Source organism: Leucoraja erinacea, chromosome 22 (assembly GCF_028641065.1).
Source record: "Leucoraja erinacea ecotype New England chromosome 22, Leri_hhj_1, whole genome shotgun sequence".
NCBI classification, from domain to species: Eukaryota; Metazoa; Chordata; class Chondrichthyes; order Rajiformes; family Rajidae; genus Leucoraja; species Leucoraja erinaceus.
Genome location: NC_073398.1, coordinates 28,261,390 through 28,279,486, shown reverse-complemented (window position 1 = coordinate 28,279,486; position 18,097 = coordinate 28,261,390). Strand labels below are relative to the sequence as shown.

Genomic DNA, 18,097 nt, shown 5'->3' with positions numbered 1-18,097 from the left:
GGGGATAGGTTTCCTGCAGTCTCCCATATCTCCACCCCTCATAATTTTATATATGTTAATCATGTCCACTCTTAACCTAACAGACCTAACTTTTCCAACCTCTCCTCCTAAATTAACTGCTCTAACCCAGGCAGCATTCTGGTGAACTCCCTCTGTACCATCTCCACACGCTTCCAATAGAATGGTGACCAGAACTGCACGCAGTTCTCCAGCTGAGGTCTTGCCAAGATATTATAAAGTTGGAGCATAACCTCCCTATATCTGCACTCATTGCCCCTACTACTGAAGGCCAAAATCCCAATGGCTTCCTAACCACTTTATCTATCGGTGTGGCCATCCTCAAACATCTTATGGACGTACTCCAAGACCCCTCTGTTCTTCCACACATCATAAGGATTTGAGAAATATGATATAATTGTCAGTTCATTGTTTGCACAGAATCAATTCTGTACACTATGGGTTAAACTGGTAAAGCAAACAATCTATTAACTGGTTTGGATTCATGTTGGCTTCAGTGCACACTGAATCAACCCAACAAATACTTATTGCCCCAGTTGGCTGTGGCATATCATTTTGGAAAGTATCCCAGGCAAACATTATAATAATTAACTTTAAAATACAACTCAAAACAGCACTCCTGCTATCAACAGCATCACTAGGGTGTGGTGTTTGAAATAAATTGAAACAATATGTGTAATGGCTAAATTAAGGGCAAGTCCACACAGAGGTTATCTGCAGTTGGTGATAAGAGAATGAAAAGTAGAAATTGTAAATACTGAATTCCATCAATGTAAAAATTCCACTGAGATTTTTCAGTTAATCCAGATAAAACCAAGAACCATGAAATAAAATAAAATAATTAATTTTTAACCTTCACAATGATGGCAAATCTAATGATTTTGGTTCTCCTAGACCAGTAGAAGATGATCTCAGATGCAACATAGTAGTGATGTTTATTACGTAGAATAGCAGCCACTGGGTGAAAATCCTAGGATGCGGCTCAATTGAGTTCCTCAGTAACGAATTTGTACCATCCTTGGTTCTGCTATTGTTTAACAATTCACAAGGGCATCTTCAGAAATATTCTCCATACTTGGTTTTATTTTGAGAGGAGGGAGGAAAGAATCGGGGAGAGGTTGCTGATAGAAAGAGAGAAAGAGAGTGGAGAGAGGTTGCTGTGAAAGATCAGAGAGAGAGAAAACAAGTGGATGAAGACAGAGCAAATGGCATGAGGGAAATAGGAAGAGAATAGTAGGAAGGCAGACAGCTGGAAACATTGAAAGAATGAACAAATGAAAGAGAGATAGAATCAGAGAGGAAACATATGTAGATCTATGTGTACATGTGCTGGATTCTAATATGTTCTTTTCACAGCCCTCCAGGGAGCAGATGACATAAATCAGGCCCAGTTATGCACGGAATACTGATAAAATGCCGCAGTGAGTATGTGATCCTGTGATTTTCTTTTATAAAGATTTTTCTCACACTTTCCACTTTCTATTTCTTTCTTTCTCTCCATTCATCTTTTATTAAATGTGACTGAAGGAAAATAAAGGTACAGCTTCATAAATTACAACGATGATCCCTTTTTATTTTGTCTCTGCACCGCTCCAGAATCCCAGGGCTGCAGTCCCACCAGAGCCAGCTATCACCGATGCCTCAACAACATCCCATTCTTTCTTTCTCAGTCCAGACTATGGGCAATACGAGGCTGGTGATTATAAGTGCATTGCAGTTCCTTTTCCTGCCTATTCCAAGGATCACCCAAGCGAACTCTATAACAAATGAATTGCATTTATGCTGCATTTTTTTTAACCGTTGTTGCATCTAAGGAGGGGGTTATCAAAACTGAATTTGACACTTGTGTCATTGCAGGAAATATTTAGACAGAGGACCAAGAACTTGAACAGAGAAGCACACATTAAAAACGGAAAATATGGCAGAGAGGTTTAGGAAGGGATGGCATGGCTGCCAGTAACGGAGCAACATAAATGGTACGCAAAGGAGACCAGATGTGGAGAAGCACAGAGATTTTGAAGGTTAAAGGTGATGACAAAAGGAGAATAAGGTGAGAAAAAGATAAGAATTGTGAACTCAGGGAATAGTTTAACCAGGAGCCAATGCAGGCCTACAAACATGGGTTATGTGTAGGAAGTAACTGCATATGCTGGTTTATACCAAAGATAGACACAAAGTACTAGAGTAACTCATCGGGTTAAGCAGCATCTCTGGAGAAAAGGAATAGGTGATGTTTCGGGTTGGAACCCTTCTTCAGACTGAAAGTCAAGCTTTTATTTTTCATGAGGTTCAACCTACTATCCCGTCCTTAAGTAGAGGGCACTGCCACCTAACCAGACACAGTGCGTTGTGCAATGGGGGGGGGGTTACTCAAGGACAAGTACTGCAGGAAGATCATGTTTCATGCAGCTTCATTCACTTTGGGTTGAAATAAACAAACTGGAATATTTTCTCAATCGTGAGGCTCCCGTATTTTAGATGTCAATTTTTGTAGGTGTGCAATTACATTATATTGGATGTACAATGCATAGAATCCATGCCAGCATTTATGCTCCTCGTGCCTCCTCTTGCCTTTTCTCATGTAAATCTTCCAATGTGAGCCTTTCCTGCTTTCTCCATCAGATGCTTGTGTGACCATCCATTAAATCCTCCTACACTATTTGCCTCAACCATTCTACCTTCTAGTTACAGTATGTCTTTCCTACTGGTGGAAACATTTACTTTGTGTCCATTTTATCAAAACCTTTCATCATTTTAAAGTCCTCTATTAGATCATCCTCAGCCATTTTATTTATGAAAAGAAAAGAGACAACTCACCTTAGTCAACGTAGGATGTACTCAGAAAGCCTAATGAAATCAATCATAAACTGATGAGGAAGGGAATACAAAGGAAGGGAATTGATCATTTGGTTGAACAGTGCCTTGTGTAAAACCCTACGAGTAGATGTTGAAATTTGGGCATCAAATAAAAGGAAGGTACATTAACTTTTGATTTAGTACAGCTAAGATTTGCAGACTGTTACTGGAGCTTCGATGAGTTATATTTCCGAGTTTAAAATTAGAAACCTGTAGCCCAACACTTGTCATTGGGAAAATGCTAGAATCCATTATTCAGGAAGTAACAGCAGGATATGTTGAAAAAATAAAATGCAGGTTTGGCATATTTTGTGAAAGAGAAGTTATGTTTGATATTTAGAGCCCTTTGAGAATGTTACTGGAGGGGTAGATAAAGGTAAGCTAATAAAGGTTTAATTTCCGAAAGGCATCAGATAAGGCGTTGCATAAAATATTGCAGAGGGGGAAAAGAACTCATGGCATTGGGAATAATATGTTCAGCTGGATAGTAGATAGGCTAACAAAATCAAATTTGCTCTAATAAGGTGGAAGATGGACTCGTGCAATTTCTGCACAATTCTTTTCAAGATCAATATGTTGAAGCACCAACAAGGGAAAAATCTATTTTGTGCATTGAGAAAAGGACTGATCAATAATCTTGCTGTCAAGGGAGCTTTTGGGAAGATCGACCATAATAGAATGGAATTTTACGGTACGTTTTTAAGTAACGTGGTTCAGTGCAAAACTAGGGTCTTATATCTAAACAAAACAAACTATACAGGTATGAGAGGATAATTGCCTGTAGTTGATTGGAAAAATACACTGAAAGGTATGGTGGTGGACATGAAATGGTTAGCATTTAACAAAAGAATTCAAAAGTTGCAAAAGATTTATACTATATACTTCCTCAGGATACAAAACAAAATGAAAAATTATCAACTTTGGCTGATAAGGGAAATTAAGAGTTGTGCTAAATCAAAAAGGGAGGCTTATAAATCTAATTCTAAGCAAGGAATTTCCCTGCGACAATAAAGTATTCAATTCAATTTATAAATTTGTCAGAAATGGAAGTAGACCTAAAGATTGAGAGTTTTTTGGAAGCCGGTGAAGAAGGACTAGAAAATAAAAGAATGGCAAGAGAGAATGAGAGGGTGGACTGATGAGAAAGAAAACAGACTGTAAGAGCTAAGAGCATTAAAAAAAAACCCACGTGTGAGGACATATGTGAGCCCCTTGTAGACAAAGACAGGAAATTTCATGCTGGCAAATAAGGAAATGGCAAAGGAATTAACAACTATTTTGCTGTCTCATGGAACGGCACACAAACTATGTCAGATACATCAGGGAATCATAGATGTACTGAGAATGAAGAGCTAACGATAAAGCCAGAGTAGTTCTTGAGCTTGAAGGCTGATAAATCTCACCGGACTTACAGTATGTTTTACATCCCTGAGATTCAGATGAAATAGCTTTATAGCATTATGCTTTGAGGCTCATTTTCCAAGGTTCAAGTCTGGTCCCAAGTCGCAGTGCCAGTCTGGAATTGTTACTGTAGATTGAAATGCGACCTCACTGACATCAGTGGTAAAGATACTGAAGGAGTAGTAACAGGACACTTTGAAAAGAGCAATAACTTTGAGCCGAATCACCATACCTTAATGAAAGAAAAATCACGTTTAACCAAACTACTGGAGTTCTTTGATAGTGTGACTGGCAGAGTAGGTAAGGGACACTGAGTGGATGTGGTGTATAGATCACATACAGGATATTAGTTAATATTGCTAGAACATGTGGAAATTGAGGTAATATACTAACATGGATTAAAAATTGCTTCTCAAACAGCAAGTAAAACATGGGAATAACCAAAATCTTCTCAAGTTGGTAAGATATGGATAGTGGGTGCCACGAGGATTCAGCAGTCCACTGCACATTCTGATAATTAGGCTGTGGAGACCAAATGTCACATTTCCAAGTTTGCTAACAATTCTATGCTAGATAGGATTTTGAGTATGGAGGATGATATAAATCACAGTTGATGTGGACAAGCTTTTCCCTTTGAGAATAGGGAAGATTCAAACAAGAGGACATGACTTCAGAATTAAGGGACAGAAGTTTAGGGGTAATATGAGGGGGAACATCTTTACTCAGAGAGTGGTAGCGGTGTGGAATGAGCTTCCAGTGGAAGTGGTGGAGGCAGGTTCATTGGTGTCATTTTAAAATAAATTGGATAGGCATATGGATGAGAAGGGAATGGAGGGTTATGGTATGAGTGCAGGCAGGTGGGACTAAGGGAAAAAAAGTTGTTCGGCACGGACTTGTAGGGCCGAGATGGCCTGTTTCCGTGCTGTAATTGTTATATGGTTATATGGTTATAAATAGATTTCAAGGGGATATGGACGGAGTGAGTGAGAGGATAAGAATGTGACATATAGAATAGAATGATAAAAAAATATGAGGTTGTTCGTTTTTGGTGCATGTTGCAAAGAAGCAGAGTATTTGAGAGAGATTGAGTTGACGTTAAATGGACCTACAGCCTCCGCACACAATTGCAGCAAGCAAATGGCCTCGCTTGAAGCTCACCTAAAATGCACACAGACCATCAGAAGTTCAGAGGAGATGTTGTGACCTCCATAGTTGGTAACACAGAATTTACCAGCCTAGTGTGAATACATTAGTGTTGAGAGGTAAGGTGTTTGAATTGCAAAGACAAGGGAAACAACTGCTGTTTAAAAGAGTCGGCACAGTCTAGTTCAATCTAGTTTAGTTTAGTTTACAGGTATAGCAAGCCCACCAAGTCCATAATGACCAGAAAAATGTTAAGTGGGATAACATAGAATTAGTGTTAATGTTATCAAAACTAATGTGATAACATTCATCTAGTTCTAAATTATCCCATTTTCTCATCCACTCCTTACACATTAAGGGCAATTTTACAGAGGCCAATTAACCTACAAAATCACATGTCTTTGGGATGTCGGAGGAAATCCACACAGTCACAGGGAGAACATTCAAACTCCACAAAGACAGCACCCAAGGTCAGGATTGAACCTGGTGTTGTGAGACAGCAGTTCTACCAGTTACACCACCATACTGCCTCCTTATGTGATATATATGCTATGTTCCGTGAGCACATTATAGGAATAATACTTACTGTCTACTCCTTGTATGTTATTCTGGTTTAGAATAGTCTTGCAGTAAAAGACTCTATCCCTTACTCCCAATTCCTCCGTCTACGCTGGATGAGGTTTTCCATACTAGATAATCAGAGATGTCCTCGTTCTTTAGTAAACGGGGGTTCCCCTCTTCCATTATAGATGAGGCTCTCACTAGGGTCTTCTCGATATCCCGCAGCTTTGCTCTTGCTCCCCCTCCCCCCATTCGCAACAAGGACAGAGTCCCCCTTGTCCTCACGTTCCACCCCATCAGCCGTCGCAAACGGCAAATAATCCTTCAACACTTTCGCTACCTCCAACGGGATCCCACTACTGCCCACATCTTCCCATCTCCACCCCTTTCTGCTTTCCGCAGAGACCATTCCCTCCACAACTCCCTGGTCAACTCGTCCCTTCCCACCCAAATCACCCCAACCCCAGGTACTGTCCCTTGCAATCGCAGGAGACGCAACACCTGTCCCTTTACCTCCCCCCCTCTACTCCATCCAAGGACCCCGACAGTCTTTTCAGGTGAGGCACAGGTTCACTTGCACTTCTCCAACCTCATCTACTGTATCTGCTGTTCCAGGTGTTGACTTCTGTACATCGGCGAGACCAAGCGCAGGCTCGACGATCATTTCGCTGAACACCTCCGCTCAGACTGCCTTAATCTACCTGATCTCCCATTGGCTCAGCACTTCAACTCCCCCTCCCATTCCCAATCTGACCTTTCTGTCCTGGGTCTCCTCCATTGTCAGAGTGAGGCACACAGTGCACCTCATATATCACCTGGGTAGCTTACACCCCAGCAGTGTGAACATTGACTTCTCTAGCTTCAAATAGCCCCTTGCTTTCCCTCGCTCTCCATTCCCTCCCCCTTCCCAGTTCTCCCATCAGTCTTACTGTCTCCAACTACATTCTATCTCTGTCCCGTCCACTCTCCTAACATCAGTCTGAAGAAGGATCTCGACCCGAAACTTCACCCATCCCTTCTCCCCAGAGATGCTGCCTGTCCCGCTGAGTTACTCCAGCATTTTGTACCTTTGATTTAAACCAGCATCTGCAGTTCTTTCCAACGCGGTCTTGCAGTAAAACCAGATGGCTATTCAGAAACAATTCAAATTGTTATTTGGTTAAGTGCCACAATAATGTTCAGGTGAGATTTTCTGCAATTAGATTTTTATTAGTCATTAACAGTTAGTTATAAAGCTTTGTTACTTGCCTGTTGCCCTTTCTGGCTGCTCATTGACTTTTGTTTGTTGAGGTTGGTTGGCTGGAGTAGAAGAAAGCAAAGTTATGAATAAATAATCCAATCTCCCTTTATCAGGAGAGCTGGCATTGTGTGCTTCGCTAGTTGGCGAGCTTCTTCCCAATGTCGTACTCGGAGCTGCAGTATTATCCAACTCAACCTCTTCGTTGAGCAGGGTGATGCCCGAGGATGTTTCTTTTACTGTTGACAACCCATGGTTGGATTTGTCTTTGGCTGATGTGACCATCTGATGGGTAATACCTTTTGAGGATGGATTCAAGATCTCAGGTGTTAGTTCAGTCACTGAGAAAAGCACAGATCGGTCGTTGTTCCAAAGATCAGAAGTCATTTGGATTGATGGCTTCACTTTGGTCAGCACCTCAGCACTTTGAGTGGTGATGATTGGTCTTTCTGTGGCTGGTCTTTTCTGAGAACCAGGAAATGTATAGATTGGCATCATTGATCTTCCCTGTGGGGACTCAGGGGTGGTTCCCAGCCTCGCCGGATACATCAGGGATGAAGCTGACACAGCTGAGGATCCAGCCAGATGAAATCCAATTGTGGACACGTCATGAATGGAAATGTCAGTGGAATTGCTGAATTTGTTCACTAGTTCTGGATGACGAGTAGGAATGGCTCCTCTAAGACCTTCCGTGGCAGCTGGGACATCTATATGTTTTTTGTTTGAAAATGTGGCAGCTTCCAGCTGTGCAACACTTCTGGGAGAGCCAATGTCACCTTGGTTGAACGATTCAGCATTTGCAGAGATATCGCCAGACTCTACGCTGATGTGTGGTATCAACATTGGCTCTGCACTAGTCTCACTTTCAACTGTCGGCATCCAAGGCGTCAACACTGGACTTGTACTAGCCTGCCTTTGTGCGGGCAGTGTTGACATGTGAGAGTGCAGCAAAGGTTCGAGGTTACTATCCGTTTCTGGAGGCAACTCAGATGATGCCAGAGGTAGCTCCAGTCCATATCCCTGATGACTCATAGTGGTTAACCGGATGAGATCAATCAAATCTGTTTGAAATGATGGACTGGTGGCCTGAGGTGCCTCATGTTCCGTAACTCCCTCTGCTGCAGCTTTAATTTCCATCACGAAAGATGAAAGAACGTGCACAAAAATAATGCTGGTGCACAGCATATTGATATTCTCCAGGCACTCTGTGAATTTTAGAACGGTAGTCAGAAATCCTAAAAAACAGAAAGAGATTTGTCAAGGAATGCACTCTTTCAGTCTTCTCAGCGCCAACTCGCATGCAAAGAATTAATAGCAATATTTGGGCACAAATAAGTGAAATATTTTGTGTAGGAAGGAACTGCAGATGCTGGTTCACACCAAAGATAGGCACAACATGCTGGAGCCACTCAGCAGGACACACAGCATCTCTGGAGAGAAGGAATGGTCGAGACCCTTCCTCAGACTGGTGAAGGACTTTGTTCAGTGACCAACCTCAATAAAATCTTAGAGGTTGCAAATCTCTCCCAATCTCAGCTCTGTCAAAAATGGGTGTTCCATTGCATTCAAGCATAGAAACATAGAAAATGTTTCTATGCTTGAAACATAGAAAATAGGTGCAGGAGGAGGCCATTCGGCCCTTCGAGCCAGCACCGACATAGGGAGAAAAGTAAACCAACCAAGCCCCAAAGAGCCTTTCCATAAAGTCTGTCATGTGGCTGAGAGGTGAAAGGTTGGATTAGGTTTCATTGTGGCAACTTCAGAGGCTGGGTAGCATTGCAAGAGTTCACTGCCTCGGTTCATGCATGAACATTTGGGTGAGGCAGTGAAAAGCAGCGACCATGCACTTACTGCTCTGCTAACACCAGCAAAAGCTAATGCCATCCCAAAGAAATGGTGCAAGGAAACAAACTAAAGAAGTAATTCAGAATATATCTTAATAACTGTTTAGATAATTGTTTACTTTGGTTACAAACATGTTATTCTTGAATCACTTCCCTCTGGAAGGCGACTCCGGACCATCAAAGCCGCCAGAGCCAGACATAAAAACAACGTTCTTCCACGAGCAGTAACTAAAATAACTCAATAACTAAAAGTCTGTAGCCTCCTATTGCTCTGGTATTTTATTTCATTCACATGTTTAAACTGTAATGTTTTATTCTTAATGTTTTAATCAAGTCAAGTCAAGTCACATTTATTTATATAGCACATTTAAAAAAACAACTCTCTTTGGCCAAAGTGTTTTACATTTGTTATAAGAATAGTATAAACAAAACAAACTACATACATATATACTGTACATATAGCCCTCACTCAGTGGACGTCAGGAAAGGCTTGGGAGTATAGATAAGATTTTAGTCTTGACTTAAAGGAGTCAATGGAGGGGGCAGTTCTGATGGGAAGGGGGATGCTGTTCCACAGTCTAGTAGCTGCAACCGCAAATGTTTTATGTTTTATCCTTACTTGTTTACTATGTCGTGTTGTTACTTGCGAGCGGAGCACCAAGGCAAATTCCTTGTATGTGTACATACTTGGCCAATAAACTTATTCATTCATTCATTCATTCAAATTAATTGTAGAATACTCATATTTTTAATTACAGACCAGCTTTGTAATTAACTACTGTCACTTCTCAAGCCAGCAGTCTTCCGCATGTTCATGCCATTTTGGGTTACTGAAGACTATCCTTCAAATCAAAGGCCAATTTCCAGGAGACACAAGTGACTACATGCGCTGGAATCTTGAGCTGAAAACAAAATACTGGAGGAACTCAGCAGGCCAGGCGGTTCCTGTGGTGGGAAATGGACAGATATTTTGTGTCAAGATACTTCTGACGGGCGAGTTCCTCCGGTAGTTTGTTTTTGTTTTGCTGCCTTCCAGGATTATCCTAGAATGATCAGAGATGACAGATTAATCTCCAACACAATGTTGTGACCAAACCCCTGGAGAAAAGCAGGGCCATATTGGAAAAACAACACTTTCTTTTATTGGTAATGAAATTAATGGAGGAAGGCAAATATCTGTTTAGCTCACAATGCAGAACAGTGCAAAGTAAGTGCCGTCTTTGTTTTCTGATTAGTGAAAGTGGGTGTGTCGGGATAGAGTGATTGGAGGCAGGAGATTATGTTATACATACCTAAGAAATACATCTATTCAACTCTGCCAACTTCTGCTGTGTTAATCATAGAACAGTACATCCTCTCAGCCCCTGTGCCCAAACACCATGCCAAGATAAAACTAATTTCATCTGCCCGCACATGATCCATTCCCTGCATATCTTTGTGTTGTCTGAAATACTCTTAAACACCACTAACGTATCTGCCTCCACCACCTCCCCTGGCAGCACATTCCAGGCATCCACCTTTACACCGTTTGTGAAAAAACAACTTGCCCCGCACGTCCCTTTCAAACTTTGCCTCTCTCACCTTAAAGCGATACCCTCTTGTCTATCACATTTCCACCCTGGATGTCATGGATAAAAATCAAACATCAGCCTGTGAACAAGTTTGCCACACTCATTCTTACATGGAGAGCAACACTCAACAGACATACACACAAACATTTAAATACTTGCACAAGTGGCTCTGTATAGGGTATTAATAGATACAAGAACTCCTGATATTATTATTACTTTAGAATTAGGGTAGAGTGAAGGCACTGCAAAATATCCTTCAGAATTGGATGTATTTAATCTTAGACTTACAATTTTTTAATATATAGCTTGGGCAAACTTTAGGTATTGTTGTGCTTGTTCTTGATAAACACGTTTCGTTAATTTTATTCTCTGATGGGAAGAAGCTGATTGTTTTGGAAATAAGGGTGAGACTTTGAGATGTCTCTAATGATGGTTCTCCGGATCAATCAATCAATCAATCAATCAACCTTTATTGTCATCTTGCAAAGCAACAATTGTACAGTGCAAAATGAGAAGACGTTTCCCAGGGAATACCGGAGCATCGCACATAAAACTTAAACATTTCACACATAATAACAATAAAAACAATCCAGTCCCTGATGAAACAGTATAAATAATTAAAAAGTGCAGGTAAAACAGCAACATTAAAATACAGTAAAAACAGTCATTAAAATGTCCAGGACAGCTGATTTGAGTGGCCAGTGCCAGAGTTATTAAATTGTCAGTGCAAAGCAGCAGAATCAGATGGAGTGACTGTTTAGCAGCCTCACAGCCTGTGGAAGGAAGCTGTTTAGCAGTCTGGTTGTCCGGGCTTTGATGCTACGGTATCTCTTGCCTGATGGCAGGAGATCCAGGTGTATGTGGAGGGGGTGCAGTTTGTCCTTGGCTATTCTCAGAGCTTTTTTCAGACAGCGGCTCTGGAACAGTTCTTGTACCGGGGGTAGGGAGACGCCAATGATCCTCTCTGCTCCCCTCACTACCCTCTGCAGAGCCTTCCTGTCTGAGCAGTTACAGTTGGAGTACCACGTGTTCATGCAGTACGTGAGTACAGACTCCACCGTGCCCCTGTAAAAAGTCCTGAGGATGTTGGTGGGGAGTGAGACCTGTTTGAGTTTCCTCAGGTAGTGCAGTCGCTGATGGGCACACTTGCACATCCCAATTTCCATCATTTTTTATTACCAAAGACATGTCTTCAGCTTCTTGAATCTAAAGGCTATAGCTCTCTTCCTGCACCTGTATAACTTTTTTAATAAGGAACAGCAGATGCTGGAAAATCGAAGGTGGACAAAAATGCTGGAGAAACACAGCGGGTGAGACAGCATCTTTGGAGCGAAGGAAATAGGCAATGTTTCGGGTCGAAACCCTTCTTCAGACCCGAAACATTGCCTATTTCCTTCGCTCCATTGATGCTGCCTTACCCACTGAGTTTCTCCAGCATTTTTGTCTACCCTGTATTACTTTTCCTGCTTTAACACTTCTTTAAACACTTTTTTGCCAGAACTTTTGATCATCTCTCCTAATATCTCCTCATGTGGCTCAGTGTCATATTATGTTTGATAATAGTAGCAATGTTACAAAATTTTGAGATTTAAAAAATCAAGTCTGCAATTTATCCCATCAGAGAAAGCATAACAATAAGTTTAATTTGACACCTAATTCACTTTCATATCTCAAGTAATAAAAAGGTTATGGCCATTTTCATACTCTGAAATTAGCATCTTGTTCCCTATTGATTTTCTATGGACATAACAAAAAAGCTGTGATCGTGACAGTCAAAAGCCCATAACCTTCTTAAAAATTAAGAGAACTGAATGAAATTTTCAGTTATCATAGATTGAAGCATTCTGAAACAAATATAAAATAATCTTACTTGGATGACCTGAAATTAAAGCATATAATTAGTTAGTTACCCAATTGTAGCTAATTTCAAACTTCAATTACCAGATCTAAACATCTATCCATTTCTTAATAAATGATTAACATTTTTAAATAGCCCAAGTGTCCAAATAATATTCACAAATAATTCACAATAAAACATGATTTTTAAATCTCATTTACATCAATTTATAGGCCAAATGGAAGGAATTTAGTGTTAATTTGCTGTGAATTAAAGTCAATTTAAATCGGCTTTCTAGTGGGTTCTTGTGAAAGCGCTGATTTAGAACGTTCACATTGCGCTGGATTTGTGCCCTCAAGTGCCCAGAAAAATACTGCGGGATATAAAGAGCCCAAAATGAACTACTCGCTATAGAAAGCTTTATATACAGGGTTCTTAAGAAGCCCCATTTAATGTAAAAATAAGGTACATACCTTTAATTGTTTGCTTTATAAAACCCTGGGGCTGAGAGAGGTTGCGGAGTGAGAGAGTGATTTTTAAACTACTATAAATATTATACAAGGCCATAAAAACTAATAATACCTTTTGCGACGGGGTCTTTCAGCGATTTTCCGTTAATGATTTACTAGGCTGAACATTTTCGATTTGAACAGCCTAGTAAAAATCGCGTTTTAAACCCGCCCCCTCTAAACAGCGCCAAAATCGTGGACACGGGGTAGGGCAGATGCTCAGCCACGATTCAGGTAGGTTTTGTAACATACTTAATAATAGTCCAATGAAAAGCATTGGGATGATTTACTGCATTAAAGCATTTGTGTTACTCCAGCATTTTGTGTCTATCTGAGTAAAATATAACTTGCTTGGTAGTGGTGGGGTGGGTGCCCTTATCTCCTTCCTCCTCATACTGTATTGGTCTAATTACTTTACATTAAGAATGTAGATTATTTTTGTTCACATGTTACATAGGAAAGAATAACATTATCATGACTGTCATGATACAGGAGGTAGTGTTTTAGGTCTAACAATCTGGCCATTCTCTCCAGGGTATTGGTGGATTGGCAGTGACATTTCCATTCCGTCTGTGCAAATTACCAGACATTCTGAGGACACAGATTCTACATTTCGCTTTGGCAGATTTTTCCACTGTGAAACAGCATGTAGTATCCTAGGCAGACTCCAGTTCACTGGCCTTCTGAATAACATTAAAACTAAGCTCTCAGGAGGCAGGGACAAATCATAGGGATTTGAATTTGATTTGGTACAGCATAAACACAAGCAATATACAGCAACATGCACTGACAAATATATCCACAAATGTGTCCACTGAAATGAAAACTGAAATGCTGGGAAAACTCAGCAGGTCCGACAGCATCTGTGGAATGAGAAACAGTTAATGTTTCAGGTTCGAGACCCTTCATCAGGGAAGGAGAGAAACCGGTTTGTTTCGGCAGCGGAGAAAATAGGCAGGTGGTATATAGTGAATAAATCTAATAAGATGAGAACAGTGATTTAATGTAGCCATTAAGAATAAATTGAGCTGTTTTACCTGTGTAATGGTGTTAGAAAGGTACGAGTTGTGGGACATGGCCAGCAAGCTGGACTGTACCAAAAGAAAAATAAATAAATACTGAGTCAGTGGTGAATCCCACCCCCATTATCACTTTTATACCCATTTTGTTGCCTTTATTTGTCTTCAAGTTAAATGTTAGCAAAACCCAGAAAAAACGGACTTTCACAATTGATTCTGTGCTACTAGAAAACCATGTCCCAGCTTGACTGAGTACGACAATGTCTAAGATGCAGCTTGTTGTGGTCTGTGTAATATTGATCTAATTCCAAAGCTTCTGCAACTTATTCCAGAATTTGTACCTAATGAAGCCTGAATTTAATGATACTCGAATAGGGCAGTGGAAGAGATTTCTGCTGAACATATTATGCATTGCCATTGCAATGGTCCATAAGGAACTGCAGAATCAGTGTGTGTTCAGAATACCTGTTAATATACACTGAATGGTCGGAGGTGTCATTGGGCTCAGTACTGCTCCAGAAAGGTCAACATGATTTTGAGGCATGGTAACGCAGTAATTAGCGCTGCTGCCATGCAGGCTCCATGCCCTGGGTTAGACCCTGTTATTGGGTGTTGTCCATGTGAAGTTTGCATGTTTTCCTTGTGATTGCGGTTGCTCTGATTTCAAGTTCAAGTTCAATTGTCACATATGCATACGAGATATGCAGTGAAATGAAAAGTGGCAATGCTTGCGAATTGTGCAAAAAAAACTACAAAACAGAATGTCGTTTGGCATTCCTCCCATATGCCAAAGATGGTGCTGATCAGTGTACTAATTGGCCAATGTAAAATGACATACGCTTGACCCGCTGAGTTACTCCAGCATTTTGTGTCTATCAATGTAAAATTAGCCCTGGTGTACGTGGGTGGCAGGGGAATCAGGAGAGTTGTCAGGCAGACGAGAGAAAAAGTCACCTGGAAGTAATTGGAGAACAGGACTTACGGAGTTGCGCTGAGAGCTAACATGAACTTGATGGGCTGAATGTCCTCACGTGAAAAATATGAAATTGCTAAACACATCAACAGCCCATGGATCACAGAAGTCAACAATAATATTTTGGTAAATTTGTGAGTTGTATATTTACGCAAAATATTTTATATACCTCACAATATTAAATGGAAGTTATATTTTACAGGACAAGGTCGGAGATGGTGAAGATAATGACTGGCTGGTATCACTCCTATTAATGGAGTCAAACCCAATGGTCTTTGTGACCCCCCCTCTAGGACCTTACGCCTTGGAGTGCAGGAGATTCAGAGGTGATCCTGTATAGTTGTATAAGGTCATGAGAGGAATACATAGGGTAATTGCAATCTTTAACCAGATTAGGGGAATCAAAAACTAGAGGACATCAGTTTAAGGTGAGAGGGGAAACATGTAATTGGACCCTGACGGGCAACATTTTTTACACAGTGGGTGGTGGGTATATTAAACTATCTGCTAGAGGAAAATCACAATTTTTACATGGACATTTGAACAGGTTCATGGATAGGATAGGTTTAGAACAATACAGGCCAAACACAGGCAGGTGGGACTAGTGTTGATCGACATGGGCAAGTTGGGCCAAAGGGGCTGTTTCCATGCTGTATGACTCTAAGACTCTGTTACACCAGCTGGAGGCACAGTGTGAGCGTGGAGAGGGAGATCAGCCTGCTCTGTTGTAGCTGGCACTGGATGAGCAGAATGCTATTCAGGGGAACTGACTGCTCTTCAAATGAAGCCTCCGGCTCTGGAATGTCCAACTAAACACGCAGATATTTATCTCAAGGGGCTCAATGATGAAAATACCTTGTAAATTATTTTAAATGATTTTCAATGGCAATCCTTAAATCTGTTTCAAAAAGGCCAAAGACAATATCACCAAGAGATTAAAATTGACATGTTAATTACTTTTCCCATGCAAAATTGCAACGTTACAAGCACTGTATAATATGCTAGTCTCGCTAAAGCTTCCAACACATGTATTATTGTGCAATATGTAAACTAACATTGCTACCCAAAACTTCAACATTAACCAGTGTCATTTAACGAGTTAACTGGTATCACAAACACTTTCACCAATATAACTAGAATTGTACAATGAATCTACAGCCATCACCGACCAACATTCATTAAACTGTGTTTAAGAAGGACTGCAGATGCTGAAACATCGAATGTACACAAAAATGCTGGAGAAACTCAGCGGGTGCAGCAGCATCTATGGAGCGAAGGAAATAGGCAACGTTTCGGCCCGAAACGTTGCCTATTTCCTTCGCTCCATAGATGCTGCCGCACCCGCTGAGTTTCTCCAGCATTTTTGTGTACCTTCATTAAACTGTGCCTTTTACCACCAACCAAATCTCCAATATAACTAACTGTCTTTAATGTGTTAGCTGGTATATCACCAACCAATATCACCCACCTGACAAGGTTTAATAAATTAAAGACTGCACAATAATAAACGTTAGTTGACTGGAGTCACAACTGACGCTACAATCTCACAAGGATGAATGGATGGGTTCACCCCTGTTACCGGTTGAAGGATTAATGTGTGATCATTTGATGTGTCGAGTAGATACAAAATGCTGGAGTAACTCAGCGGGTCAGGCAAGCGTCTCTTTCGGTTGGAGACCCCTTCTTCCGATGTGTCGAGCGGTCCGGTAACCGAACGGAACCGGTTAACGAGATATTTAACGCTCGGTCAGAACAACGAACTCCTCTGTAAACAAGATTATCTGCATTTAAAGCTCCGAGACTCTCTGTTCGTTATTTTAACTAAGTTGAACGAAAATAGCCGGCAGATCCGCCTGCGCGGCTCTGAGCGCTGGCACCAGCTTTGGCCCTCGCTATTGTAACGGCAAGTTCAAGAGATGAGGACTCGAGGCCAAAGCACTGGCTTGGCCACAAAACAGCATCTAACCCCGTGCCTCAGTTTCACTCCAATTTCACTCTGTCCGGCAGTGAATTGCTTGGGAGACATTTTTTTTTTAAATAGACAGAAAGACGTTGGTTTTGTGCGGGTCAGTGATCAACCTGCGCCAGTCAGTGTTTGGTCACTGTGTTCACAACTGTAATCACACACACCTCCATCCTCGCAACCCCCCCTCCAACTCGCCCGCCCGCTCGCCCGCTCGCTCTTAACTCCGAAGCGCAGGTATGCAATGCCCGAAGATCTCTACTACCTTAGTCCGGGGTCCTGCCGACGCCTCTTGTGAAAATGCAGCTTCCTCTCCGGGCTAGAGCACAATAAGCGAGCAGACACTCTATTCAGCTGTCAAAACCCGGCGCAGACAGAGCCCTGGGAAAGAGGCAGCGACAAGGAAAAAGGGAGGACGAGTGACTGACTGCAGCCCTTTGTGTTTATACAAGCCAGGACAGGGAGTCCGCTTGGTGTCAGGCTGGAGGGAGAGTTGGTGCGGGGAGGGAGGGAGGGCGGGGGAGGGGGGAGGGAGGTTTGGGGAGAGAGTCTGTTGTCTACAGCCACCGTGCAGGAAACGGCTGGTGGCGTCGGAATCTCTGGAGCTCGGCCACTGACAGCTGGTCGCAAATTCGGAGCACTCCGGAGTCCATCAAGTCATTATTTCTCTGCATTGTTGCAGCGAAGCTCCCTAACTGCAAAGAAAGAATCTTCTATGCGGCGCTTAATATCACTTGAACGACAACTCTTAAACCATTTCACATGCAATAGATTCTGTGCGTTGCCTACCCTCAAAGCCAGATCCAATCAGTACATTCCAGATAGTCATTGGTAGTTATACTATTATTTCGCAGATCGTTTCTGTACATGCACCGATTAACAAGAACTCACTTTTAAAAAATGCTCTCATTCCCCCTCCAACAGCGAGTGAAGTAGAGTCTCTGTTTCTCCCTCCACCGACGCTGCCTGACCTGCTGAGATTCTGGTTTTATTTCTGATTTCAAGCACCCGCAACGTTTTCCTTTACAATGTGGGGAACGAGATGGCCGATTTACACACTGCCAGCTCACACACACACACCAAGCAATATGTTTACAATCAGCGATTTTGTCCAATTGATGAACATTGGCCAGGAATTGTAGGGAAATTCCACATATGATCTAAC

The 18,097-nt window shown here is 41.6% G+C and overlaps 1 protein-coding gene across 1 annotated transcript; it reads right to left on the bottom strand.

The window, feature by feature from the left end:
• Positions 1-6,977: 6,977 nt before the first annotated feature.
• Positions 6,978-17,433, bottom strand: LOC129707883 (uncharacterized). The gene is made up of 2 exons (XM_055653297.1): positions 17,198-17,433; positions 6,978-8,451 (listed from the first exon to the last, which is right to left on the bottom strand). Exon 2 carries the CDS (start codon positions 8,399-8,401, stop codon positions 7,220-7,222), a length of 1,182 nt encoding a protein of 393 aa, XP_055509272.1. The 5' UTR covers positions 8,402-8,451; positions 17,198-17,433; the 3' UTR covers positions 6,978-7,219.
• Between the last annotated feature and the right edge of the window lie 664 nt (positions 17,434-18,097).